Below are 14,214 nucleotides of genomic sequence, written 5' to 3'. Positions count from 1 at the left end.
TGTTCAGTTTTCCATTCAGGTTTTCTCTTTTCTTGAGCCCAAAACAGACTGGCACTTTCTGATGCATGCCAAGATAGCCATGTGTACTATTTTATGTGCTTCATACAAGTTACTTTAATTTTAAGGTGATGAAGCATGGAAACAACCAGGCTACCTCTTGTCATTTAGCACTTCTTCTGTGGTGTTTTAAGTGTTTTAACAAAAGAACTGAAATCAGCTCTTTGGTGAAGAATTGTGTGAAAGGAAGAAAAATGTATACTTCACATTTTACTTTATCTGCTGAACTTTTTTGATGGTTAACATGGCATGTGAATTGGTTGATTTGCTTGTGAGTACAGCAAATGTAGCAGTGTGTTTTGGACTTAATAGCCGTGAGCTTTGGCTACCTGGTGACCATTATGTCCTTCTGTTGCATGTCCCTCCTCCCATCCTTCTCTACAAGCCTTTATCAATACAAAACACCCCCACCACTTGATGTAAGAAGACTAAGCTCTCCCTGGATCTTTAAAGAAATCCGAAAAGCCTACTCCCATCAGTGTATTGTGCTTCTGTCTTTGTGAGGACGTGTAAGTTTTAGACATTTTTGGAAGATGTGTACATTTTGTATGAACATGAATTCAAAGAGCAGTTAGAGCAAAATATGTAAGTGTAAATGCTGGCATTTGATTTTACCTACAAAAAGGTTGGGAGTTAAATGTTCGGTTTTTTTTTATGATCAAAGGATAAGTAAGGATGGTGACAATGCATCATGTAGCATGTTTAATGGTAAGTTTGGTAAACTCTGGAAAATTTTCTTGTGTAAAGCTTGTGTAAAAGTGTAAATTAGTTGAGAAAAAAAAGGAGTAGGTATTTTACACTCTACCGTTACATAAGTACATAAAAACAATACAACCCTTGTCTACTGAGAATCATTACAGTGAAGTAGAAGCCTACAGAACTCAAAACAAAAACTGCTGTTAAGAGCCATGCACACTACAGCAAGAGCATTTATTAAAATGCATTTTTGTTATTTTATTATGTTATTTCATTTCCATTAATTACTTCAGCTGGCCTCCTCCTACCTTCTGGCCCTTGATCCCCTACACTGGCTGCACTGTCCGAAGTTATGCCTTGGCTATGACTGACAGGATAAAACTAGCCAAATAAATTCCAATCTAGCCTGCAGAAGGTTGCTTCTGCACATGTGTAAAAGAGTTGGATTGCCAATGAATGCATTCCTGTTTTAATTGAAAATGATAGCTGACTGGAATGATAGCTGAAAATTACTGGAAATGAAGCTCTGTGACCTTGAACATGCCACTTTTTCTCTGCTGAAGCTGTTCATTTTCAATTTACTTTAACAGATGTCACCAGAATCACTCAGCATCATTGTAATGTATTACTTTAAGCCCTGCTGTCAGTATTACTTGCTATTTAAATGTATTAATTTATAAAAATGTAATTGTGATCGTCACCTTTCTAGCAAAAGTCAGAGAATACTTACACAAGATAAAAAAATAAAAAATAAAAAGCCACAAATATATAAATATATAAATGTTGCAAGGCTTTGAAGTCTCCCCAGTTCAGAGATGGCATAAGGAATATTAAATCCAGTCTGTCTCATGATCTGCTGTCAGTTTGTTGACAGTTTCAATAGCAAGGTCTTATGGATAAATGAAACAACAAAAGCAATATCCATGTTATTATAAATTGCATTTATCCTTTATAATTGTTGGGATCAGGAAATGATCATTGAATGTCCTCACAGGTATAGAAGTACAAATGTGTGTGTGGTGGGGGTGTTGCAGATGGGAAACAAAATGAAGAAAATGATCCAGTTGTGACTGCAGTGTGAATCTGTCCTTTTTTGTGCTCTCATGTTTCTCATGTCCTGAAACATGTATCGTTCCTCACAGCTTTCTTTTTTTTTATCCCATTAATCCAAGTGACTTTCCTGAACTGCAGGTAGAGCCCATTAAGACCTGACTGGAACCTCATTTTTAACATTTGCTCTAATGGTTTTGGTGTTGTTGTTTTTTTCAGTTTGTAATTATGTTGTTGTGAATCCTTTTTAGGTTTAACTTTGAAGATGAAACTCCAACAACAAACTTTGATACCTTCCCAGCAGCCATCCTCACGGTGTTCCAGGTAAAACAAGAAAACAAAACATTACACATGTGTGCAATCATGCTTTCCAAATGAGAACAAGAGCATATTGACACTATGGAAAAATAAAGTTTGTTATCAGTCATTTTAATTAGAGCAAATGAGGGGTCTGCATATCTCCGTGTGCCCTAATGAGCTCACTGATAATCCTTCAATTAACCTGTACTCATAAGCCCTCACTCTGTAAAGTAATTTAATTCTGTGCTCTGTGAGATTTGCATGCTCCTTTACAACCCAGCCTCACTCTGACTCTCGTTTCCCTCAGATTCTGACTGGCGAGGACTGGAACGCAGTGATGTACCACGGGATCGAGTCTCAAGGAGGCGTTCGCGGCGGCATGTTCTCCTCCATCTACTTCATCGTCCTCACACTCTTTGGAAACTGTATCCTTTTTGACATCACAGCATACACACAGTCAGAAGCAGTGCCCATCAATTACAGAAAAAATTTAATTGCAATGTAAATGCTGACCTTATCAACAGTAAACATTTCATTGATACATGTAAATGAAATGTTATTGCAGGGATGTTTTACTTTGGATCATGCTACAGCCAACTCATGTTACAAGTTAAGTCTTTCAAGCTCGTAAATATAGGCTGAAATGGGAGTGATTTCTCTAAAAAACAAAGGTGATGAAAGATGAGAATTTTTTGCCAGCTAGCAGTGAGTTCTTACTCTGTCAGCCGTCATGTACTCTTGTGAACTTAAGGTGAAAAATTAGGCCCTGCTCTGTCAGGTAAACTGACAGATCTATTCAGCATCAATTTTTCAGATTGCTACTAGTTTGGTGGGAAAAGCCAATGAATACTTAATCTGTCCAACTGTTGTTGCTCCTGAGTGCCGTTGTTATTCAGACACCCTCCTGAATGTCTTCTTGGCTATTGCCGTCGATAACCTTGCAAATGCACAAGAGTTGACGAAGGTAGGCGGGAAAACCAATCCAGCAAAAAAAAAAAAAACAAAAAACAAAAAAACCACTTGCCAGATGTTGATTTTTGAAACACAGTAAAGACAGATTCATCCTTTACTCCTTGAACAAATTTCAGTGTTGCTGAGACACCTGGCAGAGTGAGCTTTTTCAGCAAGCTTTTCCTGGGTTTGATGTGATCCTATTTTCATGGCTATATTAGGGTTATATATGGCTGAAAACAGATATCAGTCTTGGGTAAAATTTCGACAATATCAGATGACACAATTAAATTCTGATTGACTTTTTTTCCCTAAACAAAGGTCATGACTGCCTAATCTGATTTTGCCCAGAAAACTATGGAGATCTGTTGCAATAGTAATATATTCCTCTTAAGCACAAATTAATGTCTTGGTTGTCACTGGCTGAAGGATGAAGAGGAGCAGGAGGAGGCAGCCAATAAGAAGCTCGCTCTACAGAAAGCTTTGGAAGTGAAAGAAGTCAGCCCGATGTCAGCAGCCAACATTTCGATCGCTGCGTAAGTTTCTCTTTCCCCAGACAGCAGCGCTGTTCAGTCCCACACGGAAATAAAACTGTATGATACCTCTCCGTAGGTTCTTCCCTCTCAGTCTGACATGTCTGTGTGTATATTTGTATCCTGTTTGATTTGTCTGTGTTCTGAACTTCTCATCCACTCCCATTAAGTCAGTGCCCCTGTGGTGTTTCTTATTTATTACACCCTACTCTTTACCCTCTTTAATATTATAGGCAATTAAGGAAGCTTCAGTGAGTAATACATGTGAGTTTCCACTAGCAAATTTCATGATATTATTTTTTTATTTTGCCCTTGAATGTTGCTACCTGCTGCTAAAATGGCATTTTATAATCAAAGCTGTTGTTTGATTTACAAATGATGCAGCTCTCCATTCTGCATCTTTAGATGATAATCTCAGTAGTATTTTAGATATCGTGTCCCAGTTATTTCTCTCTGTCTACTAAAGTTAGTGAGTAATGATTAGCAAAAAATCATAAAAATCAGCGCAGATACTTGATGTGATACTCAAAGTTTTCTGAGGATTCTGCAGTCTTTGGAAAACTAAGTACACTGTTAGGAATTAAGAGTGTAAGAAGTATAAATAAAGTTGGGCACTGCTAATAAAATTCAAATGCAAATGACTTGAAAGTTTAGCAGGTTGCTGGTTTGTGTTAACACAATGTCATAAAAATTACACAATTGGTCTTCCTAGCAAATTCAACCCATGGCCAGACCATGCAATGCTCAGAGAAACATAAAGAAGTCCAAGAGCTACATCTTAGACTCTATAAGCCTCACTTAGCATTAAATGTTAAAGTTAATGACAGTAAACTTGGAAAAAGACTGAAAACGTGTGACTTGTTTGGAAGGGTTGCCAAAAGATAGGCTCTTTTCTATAAAAAACAAAAAACACAGGAGCATGATTCTGGTTTGCAAAGCTGCATCTGAACAAACAGCAGGATGTCTGGTACATGCTCCTTTGGATAGAGGAAAGTGGAGATGTTTGAATGTAATACACAGTGCGCACAGTCTTTAAATGCTACATTTTTAAGTTTAAAACTTCAGTTTTTTTCTGTGTTGCTGTGAACAAATTATGGGTTCATTGCATTTTTTTTATGTGGTCCCAACTTAAAACCAAAGCAATTCACATGAGATACTCATAAAGAGCGAGTAAGCTTAATGCAAATCATAAACAGTGAGACATGAAGACTAACATTAAGCATGATGACAGAGACAGGGCAACACTGATAAAAAATGGAGAAACTCAAAGTGGCACAAGAAAACCAAAAGAACCCAAACGGATCAATTATTCGTAGCTATAAATTATCACGTCTCACTGTATTTTCCTATCTTATTCACTAAAACAGCAACAATGCATTGTCTCTGCATTGTGTTCGTACGTGATTGTTTCCACTTGTGTGTTAAAAAATTCTGCATAGGTCTTTTTGTGATGACATTTTTTTTTATTCATTTGTAAAACTTGCTCCTTAATTGCCGTCGTCCTCACTATGAGGTCAGTTAGAAATTATTACTGCCGTAAATCCCTGGCTAGCCGACTTGTTCCCCATTACACTGCTCTTAGTGTTATCACGTGGCCCTGTGCATTAGTTTCAGCCTTGTCAGACATGTTTAGTTTGTGCATTGAACAGTGTGCTCACACAAAAAGTCAGTGGGCTCATAAGAAACTCTTTATTTTTACTATCTGTGTTGAATGTGCTGTTTCAGAGAAACTCAGGGTTTCATTACAAAACTGAAGACAAAATCTAAGAATCTTCATTTGAAATAATTTTAAATATCTAAATATGTTTCAAATTCAACATTTCATTGTAAAATGTAAGATTACATTTTCCTCTTCATATGTTTTGGATTGAAACTCCTGAATGGTTTTCAGTTTCAGTTTTCGTCATAAAGATGTCACACGTTTTTCCGTTGCTGTTGTGTTATTGAAGTATTTGCACAGATTAGTCCTTTGCTGTAACACAGAAGGCAGGGGGCAGGTGGAATGTCAGTCTTTTTGTCCACCTGCCCCCTTCGGATTTGTGTCTCATTTTTTTTTCCTTTGTTTTTGTTCTGCATGTACAGTTTTGTAAAGCAAAATCGAGATGCACTCTCTCGCAGGTCGTCCATCAGCAGCATTCAGTCACCGTGAGTTATCACTCTCTGTTACAATATTCTCCTCCTGGTCTCCTCTCCTCTCCTGTTTCCTTTCCTCTTTGCCTTCTCTTCTAGTCTTTCATCCCTTCTGTCTCCTTTCTTCTCTGCAATGCATTGTTTTTTTCCCTCTTTACATCTCTTCAAGTTCTTGTATCCTCCCACTTTCGGACAATCTGTGCTCTCCTCCAGTCCTCTCCTTTCCTCTCCTTTCCTCTGCACCTTCATAAAACTAAATTGTGTTCTGTCATAACTTCGTTGCTATTGAAGTGAAATGTATTTATGGTTCTTCTTTTTTAAGTCATTGAAACTGCACTACAGCAGATGGCACACGGTGCCACTGTGGTTTAATTTTGACTGTAAACTGTAGACTGTTGTGCCTCTGCCTAGCCTTCGGTGCCTACAGTAATAGATCTTCAGCTCTGTGATGTGAATAATTTGTCTATAAATGTTTAATTTCTCTGCTTTGCTACTACCACAGGCAGTTTGGCATTTCCATTCTATTTGTTATTGTAGACTCCAGGCTGTCACTAAAAGAAAAACACAACAACAACCAGCTTTTGCTCTCCCTCCTGGTGATCTGCTCTCTTAATTGATTACGGTGCTGCTGGAAGGCCATCGCACCTCTTTGAGTTAACACTGGTTTCTTATAAGGACTGCTCTTCTTGTGTTTTTGAGTGTGCATGTGCTATGTCACAATATCTCACCAGTTACTCTAGCATTTCTAGCTTTCATTTCTGCAATCGCCTACATGTATTTCAGTAGTTCACCTGTCGGTGGATACCTGTCCTGTCCTGTCTTCTGTCTCCCTGTCTGTCTCTTAGGAGTTATACTGTCTACTCCTCCCCCGCTCGATGTGTCTTGAGGTACAGGTGATAAAATGGAAATAAATGACCTAACCCATAAAACTCACAAATCATACTGTGAACAGGAGCAATATGCATTACATTGATGACAACCAGGAATATTATTACATTAAATGGATGCTCTATGTTTGATTTTTTTATTTTGAGAAATAAAAAAAGCTCCCATTTCGCCCCATAATTATTATCCCAGATCATCTTCTCCTAAACTCTGCTATTACCCACCGCATGATTTTCCTGCCTGAACCATTTGCACATGACTCGGGTCACCCTGTGCAATGTCAGTGAGGCATGCCATATTAAGAAGTCCCAGTAAACGTTTTGATGTTGTCTGCTACAACAGCTGTTCTAAGTTTCACATGATGGTTGAAAAATACTTCTAAAATAAAAGTTTTAGTAGTAGCTGTAGTATCTTTCTAATAATTGACAAAACAAACTTATCTTGCATGTGGGAAGAGTTAAAAAAAGTATCCCTACAGATTACACTGTTATAGTGCAAGACTCCCAATGTCCTGTACAAATAAAATACCATGCACCATGCAACACACAATGAGACAGGAATAAATTAGCATGTATATATGTATTAATATACATGAATATGTGCTTTTTATTTGGAATATAGACATCTGATAATACTAGAATTATCAGATGACGCTGTGTGGACAAGTACGTCAATCTGTAAGGTTTCAATAATCTAAAATTCCAGACTTTCAATAAAATGATGTTGTGATAAATAGCAAGTATCAATATTTATTTATTTATATTTTTTTATTTGTAAGCGAGGATTCATTGGAACTACTAATGTACATGGAAACGTATGCACACCTCATGACAACGTTAAAATGACCAATGTTACTGTTTTAATAAAGTTTACTGACGTCTTTAATAATAATGGATTGCATTTATAAAGCGCTTTTCGGGGCCCTCAAAGCGCTTTACAATTCCACTATTCATTCACACACTGGTGTGAATGAATAGTGGAGGCAGCTACAGTTGTAGCCACAGCTGCGCTGGGGCAGACTGACAGAAGCGAGGCTGCCATATCGCGCCATCGGCCCCTCTGGCCATCACCAGTAGGCGGTGGGTGAAGTGTCTTGCCCAAGGACACAACGACCATGACTGTCCGAGCCGGGGCTTGAACCGGCAACCTTCCAGTTACAAGACGAACTGCCAACTCTTTGAGCCACGATCGCCTACAAAGATAGTTTTGGCAAGATAACACAAACCCAACAATTCCGCCAATGTACATGCTAAATAACAGGAATATCAAAGTTTTGACCCTCTCATTTTATTTTAATTTCTGACATGCACCACCATGCAGCAATACTCAATATAATTTGTTCCACAAATTTACAAAAGATTCTAAGAGTTGTCAGGGGGATAGATTACTGTGCATGTTCTTGTTTAAAGGACTAAGCACGCTCGGTCTGCGCACAGCAATGATAGTGAGTTGGCTAGTTTGTAATGCAATAACAATAGTACATGCCCATATTATAATACAGGTTTCTAAACCTGTGATTTATGTGTTATGTGGTTGCTAGACAACATGATGACCTTACAATATGCAACATAGATCATGTAGGGGTCTAAGATGTAGCTGTGGTAGGGTTTGTAGCTCAGCTTCTGATCGTGTAGGAGGAGTTCATGGACGGAGAGACTAGAATTTGTGTATTTTAGTAAGATAAATATCTGTAAGTAAATGCTCAATTTATGAAATTAGTGGAAAAAAAATCTCATCTTATTGGTTGTTACATTCAAATCTGACCTCGGGTATAAACTGGGTACCTGTATTAAGTTTGAAATAGTTGTACATGTGTCCATTTATTATTATAAACCTTTGTTTTTTTTAGCAAACACTCACCTGAGTGGAAAACCTTTCTTTGAGCATATAAAATACTTTTATAAAATGTGCAAATCTCTTATATACCACAAAAAGCCTGCTTGTAGTCTAAACGAGAATGACGCCTTAATAACAACATGTCAGATTTATACCAAGGAGAAGTGAGTTAGATTGGAGAAGAAAATTTTAGTCTGTGACTAAAGAAACTTAAAACCCTGCATTAGATTTATAATGTAATTTCAGAGATTTATAATGTAATTTCACAACATTTAAAAGCTTAACAGTGTAATATAAGACATACTTAGTGGTAAGAGAATTAAATGTCAAAATATCCAAATTAAGAATAAGGATCTCCTATTTAGACACAAAAATAATGCTTCATGTTTATGAGGACATAGAATTATTTTCTGAATAAAATGCGAGTAAAAGTTTATTCATTTAACTCATTAGTCATTAAAGAAATTGTACCTGGTACAAACATATCAGGTAAATTTCATTTAACAAAACTCCTTTAAATATAACTGTTTACATTCTTTAACAAAATGACATGAAAAATGTACGTGTCATCGAATGACTTAAAGCCAACATTTTGCCGATAAGTAGATATTTTTTCGAGTGCACATTGCAAGAGTGTATGCTGTGTGAAGACGTGTACGAAGATTGTAAGAAAGAAAACTGTAAGAAAAATTGTCAAATTTTTCTATGTTGGTTTTGAGATACATATTCATGCATGGTAAGTAAAGGTTTCACCATTGCACACATCTGTGCTGACGCATCCATAGGCTTGTTTCTAACTCACTTATCCAGCGTCATTTTAAGATAAATGTTAGAATTTGCAGATGACAGTGTGACTATGGGTGAAAGTGTGGATTGTAATGTTCACCTCATAAAGTAGAGCTAAACGTGTTGTATGTCATTACTTACTGCTGTTCCATGATCTTTTCCTGTGGGTTTTATTCGATGTTTGCAGCAAAGAGCAGCAGCGTTCAGCGAAGGCTATGTCAGTGTGGGAGCAGAGGACTAACCAGCTTAGGAGACATAACATAAAAACGAGCAGCGAGGCCCTGTACAACGAGCTCGACCCTGATGACCGCCTATTGATGTCCAGCGCCCTTCATCTGCACCCCGACATGAAGACTCACCTGGACAGGCCCCTTAGGGTGGAGTCCAAGAATGGAGACAAATCCAGCAGGGCCCCCGAGGGAGGGTGGGAGGAGGCAGGGGATCTCCGGCAGGATGACAACTTTCACACACACTCCAGGAAGCATCACCGCCACCACGACAGTAGCGGGGAGAGCAGAGATGAAGGAGATGTCCGGGGAGGGAGGCACCACACCCATCACAGCAGGAGCAGAGATCACAATGCTGATGGTCCACAGACAAAAGAGAGGAGAGGGGAGATGAGTCACAACCGCAATGGAGGGCAGGGGCACAGGCACCACCACCACCAGACCGGCTCCCCTGAGGAGGAAAATAATGACCTGCAGGGAGGAGGACGAGGAGGAGGAGATAATAAGGGGCATCACCACCATCACTCACATCGTCCACCTAAAGAGGGGAATGGGATGTTGGCAAATGGTGCACAGTCAGAGCAAAGGGGTAGAGGGGGAGGTGGAGGAGATAGTAATGGAGAGAGGAAGGACCGATGCTCTCGTACGGGCAGAGCTCAGACAGCTCTGGGTGGAGATGACTCTAAGAGGAACAAGAACGGAAACAGAGGTTACAGGTAAAGCTGCAGATTTTGTTGTTCATATAAAATGCTTCATTTTCAAAAATAATGACCTAATCTTTCAACTTAAACAACACACTATACTAATACACTTTATTTAAGTCGTAATGTGTCCAAATAACTTAATTAGGTGTATTTACCTCAGAATATGTCATAAATTATTGATTGACTAATGATTATCTCATTCACTGGCTGTTAGTTAGTTCTGACGTTTGATGATTATTTGACATCTTAAGTGTAAACAGTAATATGTAAGAAAATATGACATTTTATAATACATTTTTTTATAATACTTCTTCATCCCATTCGCTTTGGTCAAAAACCTTAGTGCAAATTTTGCTTTGTTATTGCTAAATGTGTAAATTAATAACTGTTTTCCATGTCAAGTTAAAAAGATGACACAACTCTGTGTCAGTGTTGCAAAAAAGTGAGTTTTTGCAGGTGGAAGTTCTGATTGCGTCTGTAACAACAGACACAGCCAACAAACACCAAAGTGCTTTTGCTTTTTTATTGTAATTTTCTGATGCAATGTGTTTTGAACAGAAGTTTTTATTATTGTTGGTTTCATCAGCACATTTAATATATTACTGCTCCCAAATACAAACTGCAGCTCAGTAAGATTAGATTTTCGCTCTGCTTCCCATTTCTTCATTCCACATCCATGACAACACTGTTTCTTTTTTCGTAAAGCCAGTTTTAGACAACAACCTATCTGAGTGGACATTACCAGCACTCCATGTGCCATTAATGGCCTTTACTTGTCATTCTCATTTGATGCTTGACCTCGAATCAAGTCAAATAATTAACTCCACCAAAATTGGTTTCTAAATAAGTTCAGCAAAAAATATGAAGACACAGTTCTGCTGTCAGGTGTAGCTTCAGTCATAACTTGTCATAACTTAAAAAAACATTAATCCACTCTGAATTTCGTCTAAGGAGCGTGGAAAGAAAGCAACCTTTTCCCTGTGTGTGGGACAATTCCCACTAGGGATTAAATACCTGGGACTCTCCACCATTTGGTTCTAGAAGACCAAAGAAGCTTCTCGGATGAGAGGTGAAACCTCTTTAAGAAAATTAAAGGAGTCCAGCTGCTTTCTCTCGTGGATGACTGAGAGCCCACACAGACACACTTCGACTGTCTTGTTGTAGATCCAACTTTGAGGCCCATTTGTAGCCATCATCACTCCATGGGCGAATTGATCTTGTCAGCACATCTGCAACCTGGGTCAAATGGTTTTAGTTTGGGTTATGCACCCTATCATCGTATTTTTGTTCTAGGAAATTAGTCAAGTTTATTCCATTGAAGAAATGACAAAAACATGAAGATTTATTCAAGAAGACCTATTATCTTTTTCACACAAAAAACCATAGTGTGGCTTTTATGGTCTGTATTTACTAAAACTGCCAGTTGAGGATCTGTGAGTCACCTGTACTTGTCCTTTTATTCACGCTGTTCAATAACATGTTATTTTTTTCTCCATGTATTGGCCTTTCTTGGACGTGTTTGGACTGTAATCAACTGCACAAAGACTGATACTTCAGATTAGTGGCTATGAAAACAGTCTGTGCTTGAGACTCTTGCAGTCGTATGAATAATAAGTTTTTACAGAACTGTATGCAGTCCTGGCAGAAAACCCCCCCAAAACGAGGTATATCTTAAACTCAGATTGTTTTGATTGTTTGGGGTTCCCAGGAGAAAGCTTCTTCTCTCTAAAGAGAACATGGCAACAAGGCTTAAATTTGAAAAGCTGCATCTCAATAAACCACAAGAAAGCTGGAACAATGTCAGATGACACCAAAGTGGAGGTCTTTGTCCACAATGCACAACACAACATATCAGCACAAACAGCTATAAAGCACAATGGTGGAGGGGTGATGATTTGGGCTTGTTTTACAGCCACAGGACCTGTACAGTATTTTTAACTGAACAAGAAGTCAGACATACAACAGAGCAGCTGAAAAATAAAAGAATCAAGTTGTTGCAATAGTCCAGTCAGACCTCAACCTGATTACAATGCTGTGGTGGGGCCTTATGAGAGCTGCTCATGAACACCTGAACTTATTTTATACACTGATACTATATGAAATTTGTGTTTTTAGAGCTACCTTGTGCTTCTTTGTACAAAAGGGAAAGGAAACAAAGTTTGGGGGTTTTTTTGTTTTGTTTTTTTACACTAAACCCATCTTTTTTTTCTCCAGGGAGATGGAGCCAGATGCTGAGGAGGAGAGCTTTACCTGCAGTGCTCAGCAGCCTACAGAGGATGTTGACAACCAGAAGAACTCCACTAGGGCCAGCCAGGCTGGCCTCAACAGCAATGCTATCCACATTCCTGTCACCATCACTGCCCCGCCTGGAGAAACCACCATCATACCCAGTGAGCATAGTGTGTTACTGAGACGGGAGGTGGGGAAGGATAGGGAGGTTAAACATATTTGTGTTATATTAGCTCACTGTGTTACAAAGTTCAATCAAAAGTCCCCACATCTCGTGATTAGCAAAGAATCAAATGAGTGAGTAGACTTTTATCACACATATAAAAGCAGCCAAATATCCTAAAATACAAAATGAGCTGTCAAAAAGCACAGTTTTATTTCAGCTGACGATGAAGCCCACACGCTGTGAAAAAATCATGCCATAACACTTGTGTTTGGATGACTTTTTTTTTTTAACCTTTTTAATCTGAAGGAGGAAAAAAGAAAATTTAACTTTTTTATTCAGAAATACTGCATCTCTTCAAGGTGTCTGTAAAAGTATGTGTACTTGTTTGTGAGCTAAGTTAATATTCTTCCATGTGCGAAAAACAGTTTTTCATAACATAGCTGTCACACTTAATCTTGACCCTGCAACCACGATCTTATGAGAAATGTCTAATTAGTGAAATGATGTGTTGTATATTTCTGTGAAGCGCAGCTATAAAATGCCTAAAGAAACTAAAAGCCTGCATTTAACATCCATATAAAATACCTCACTTTTTACGGTCTGTGCTTCTTTGAGCTAAATGAGCGTATTTGTTTTTGCGCATCAGTGAACAACATCGACTGTGACAACCTGCAGCTCAGTGAGGAGAAGAAAGATCTGGAAGAGGACGAGGCAGCTAATGGGCCTCGGCAGATCCTTCCCTACAGCTCAATGTTCATCTTCGGCCAAACAAACCCGTAAGTTGCGAGGTGACTCAGCGGACTGGCGTGGGGTTAGCATAAACAGCATATTGAGAATTAAAAGCTTTAATTGATTTCATTCAGGTTCCTCTTTAAAGCACTGAAACAGTCAGTGGTTTGCTTATGTCTGACTCTTTAGTGGTTAATAACAAATCACCGTTATTCTCACTTGTCATGCTTAAATAAATCCTTTCTCTTTGGGGTATTTCATGCCTCACCTACACACAAAGGCAACAGTCACTCCCAGAAGTGGAGCTCTGGGTGTAGCTTCAATTTGGAGTCATTTTCTCTGTGAGGACCTGTTTTGGGGAGGAAAGCAGCAACTGCAAATATACAGTACTGTGCAAAGGTTCTTGAACCATCCCTCATTTGTTTTAATTTTGCTTCCACGCAGTTTCTTGTAATTTCTTTTAAAGTGGTCACGGGCAATATTTTCCAGGCTTTCCAAAGGTCTTCCAAGGCTCTTCTTTGGACATTTGCTGCTTTTTGGATCCTTTTCTCTTCGCCCAATTAGAACATTACTTTTTGTGCATCCTGGGGTAAATTCTAGCTGAGTAACTGGAAGGTGCCACCTCAAATTCGAGGCCATTGGACGCTCAAGTGGTCTCAAGATCTTATAGACAAGTGAGCTAAAGCATGGCTAGTTAAAATTTCAGCCTTAAGCTTTTAAGATTTAACACAAGAATTGAATCATAGTCAGAAGCATAAGATAAAATGCAGATGCTATAGTAATGCTAATGCTATAAATAAAAAAAAATAGTAATGCTATAAATACGCAGATGCTCTATAGCTCTGTGAAACGGCATAGTTCAGCGGCAGATTCATTCCCTACCTTCATGTATTGTTTTGGATATGCGTTTGTCCACAGCCTGTTATGGAAGGATG

General features: G+C 38.5%; 1 protein-coding gene across 25 annotated transcripts in view; it reads left to right on the top strand.

Moving 5' to 3' along the window:
• Positions 1 to 14,214, top strand: part of cacna1bb (calcium channel, voltage-dependent, N type, alpha 1B subunit, b) — a 233,958-nt gene that overhangs the window by 159,206 nt on the left and 60,538 nt on the right. For 20 of the 25 annotated variants that reach the window (XM_026174411.1, XM_026174416.1, XM_026174406.1 and 17 more), the window contains 8 exons: positions 2,055 to 2,127; positions 2,411 to 2,528; positions 3,000 to 3,067; positions 3,484 to 3,590; positions 5,670 to 5,732; positions 9,412 to 10,167; positions 12,370 to 12,545; positions 13,197 to 13,326. In XM_026174411.1, coding sequence (XP_026030196.1) covers positions 2,055 to 2,127; positions 2,411 to 2,528; positions 3,000 to 3,067; positions 3,484 to 3,590; positions 5,670 to 5,732; positions 9,412 to 10,167; positions 12,370 to 12,545; positions 13,197 to 13,326 — 1,491 coding nt within the window. The remainder of the gene's footprint in view (positions 1 to 2,054; positions 2,128 to 2,410; positions 2,529 to 2,999; positions 3,068 to 3,483; positions 3,591 to 5,669; positions 5,733 to 9,411; positions 10,168 to 12,369; positions 12,546 to 13,196; positions 13,327 to 14,214) is intronic. The other 5 variants (XM_026174414.1, XM_026174412.1, XM_026174415.1 and 2 more) reach the window with 1 other exon arrangement.

This window comes from Astatotilapia calliptera, chromosome 7 (assembly GCF_900246225.1).
Source record: "Astatotilapia calliptera chromosome 7, fAstCal1.2, whole genome shotgun sequence".
In the NCBI taxonomy this organism is placed as follows: Eukaryota; Metazoa; Chordata; class Actinopteri; order Cichliformes; family Cichlidae; genus Astatotilapia; species Astatotilapia calliptera.
Note: the sequence above shows the minus strand (reverse complement) of the source record. Positions and strands in the feature narration are given on the sequence as shown.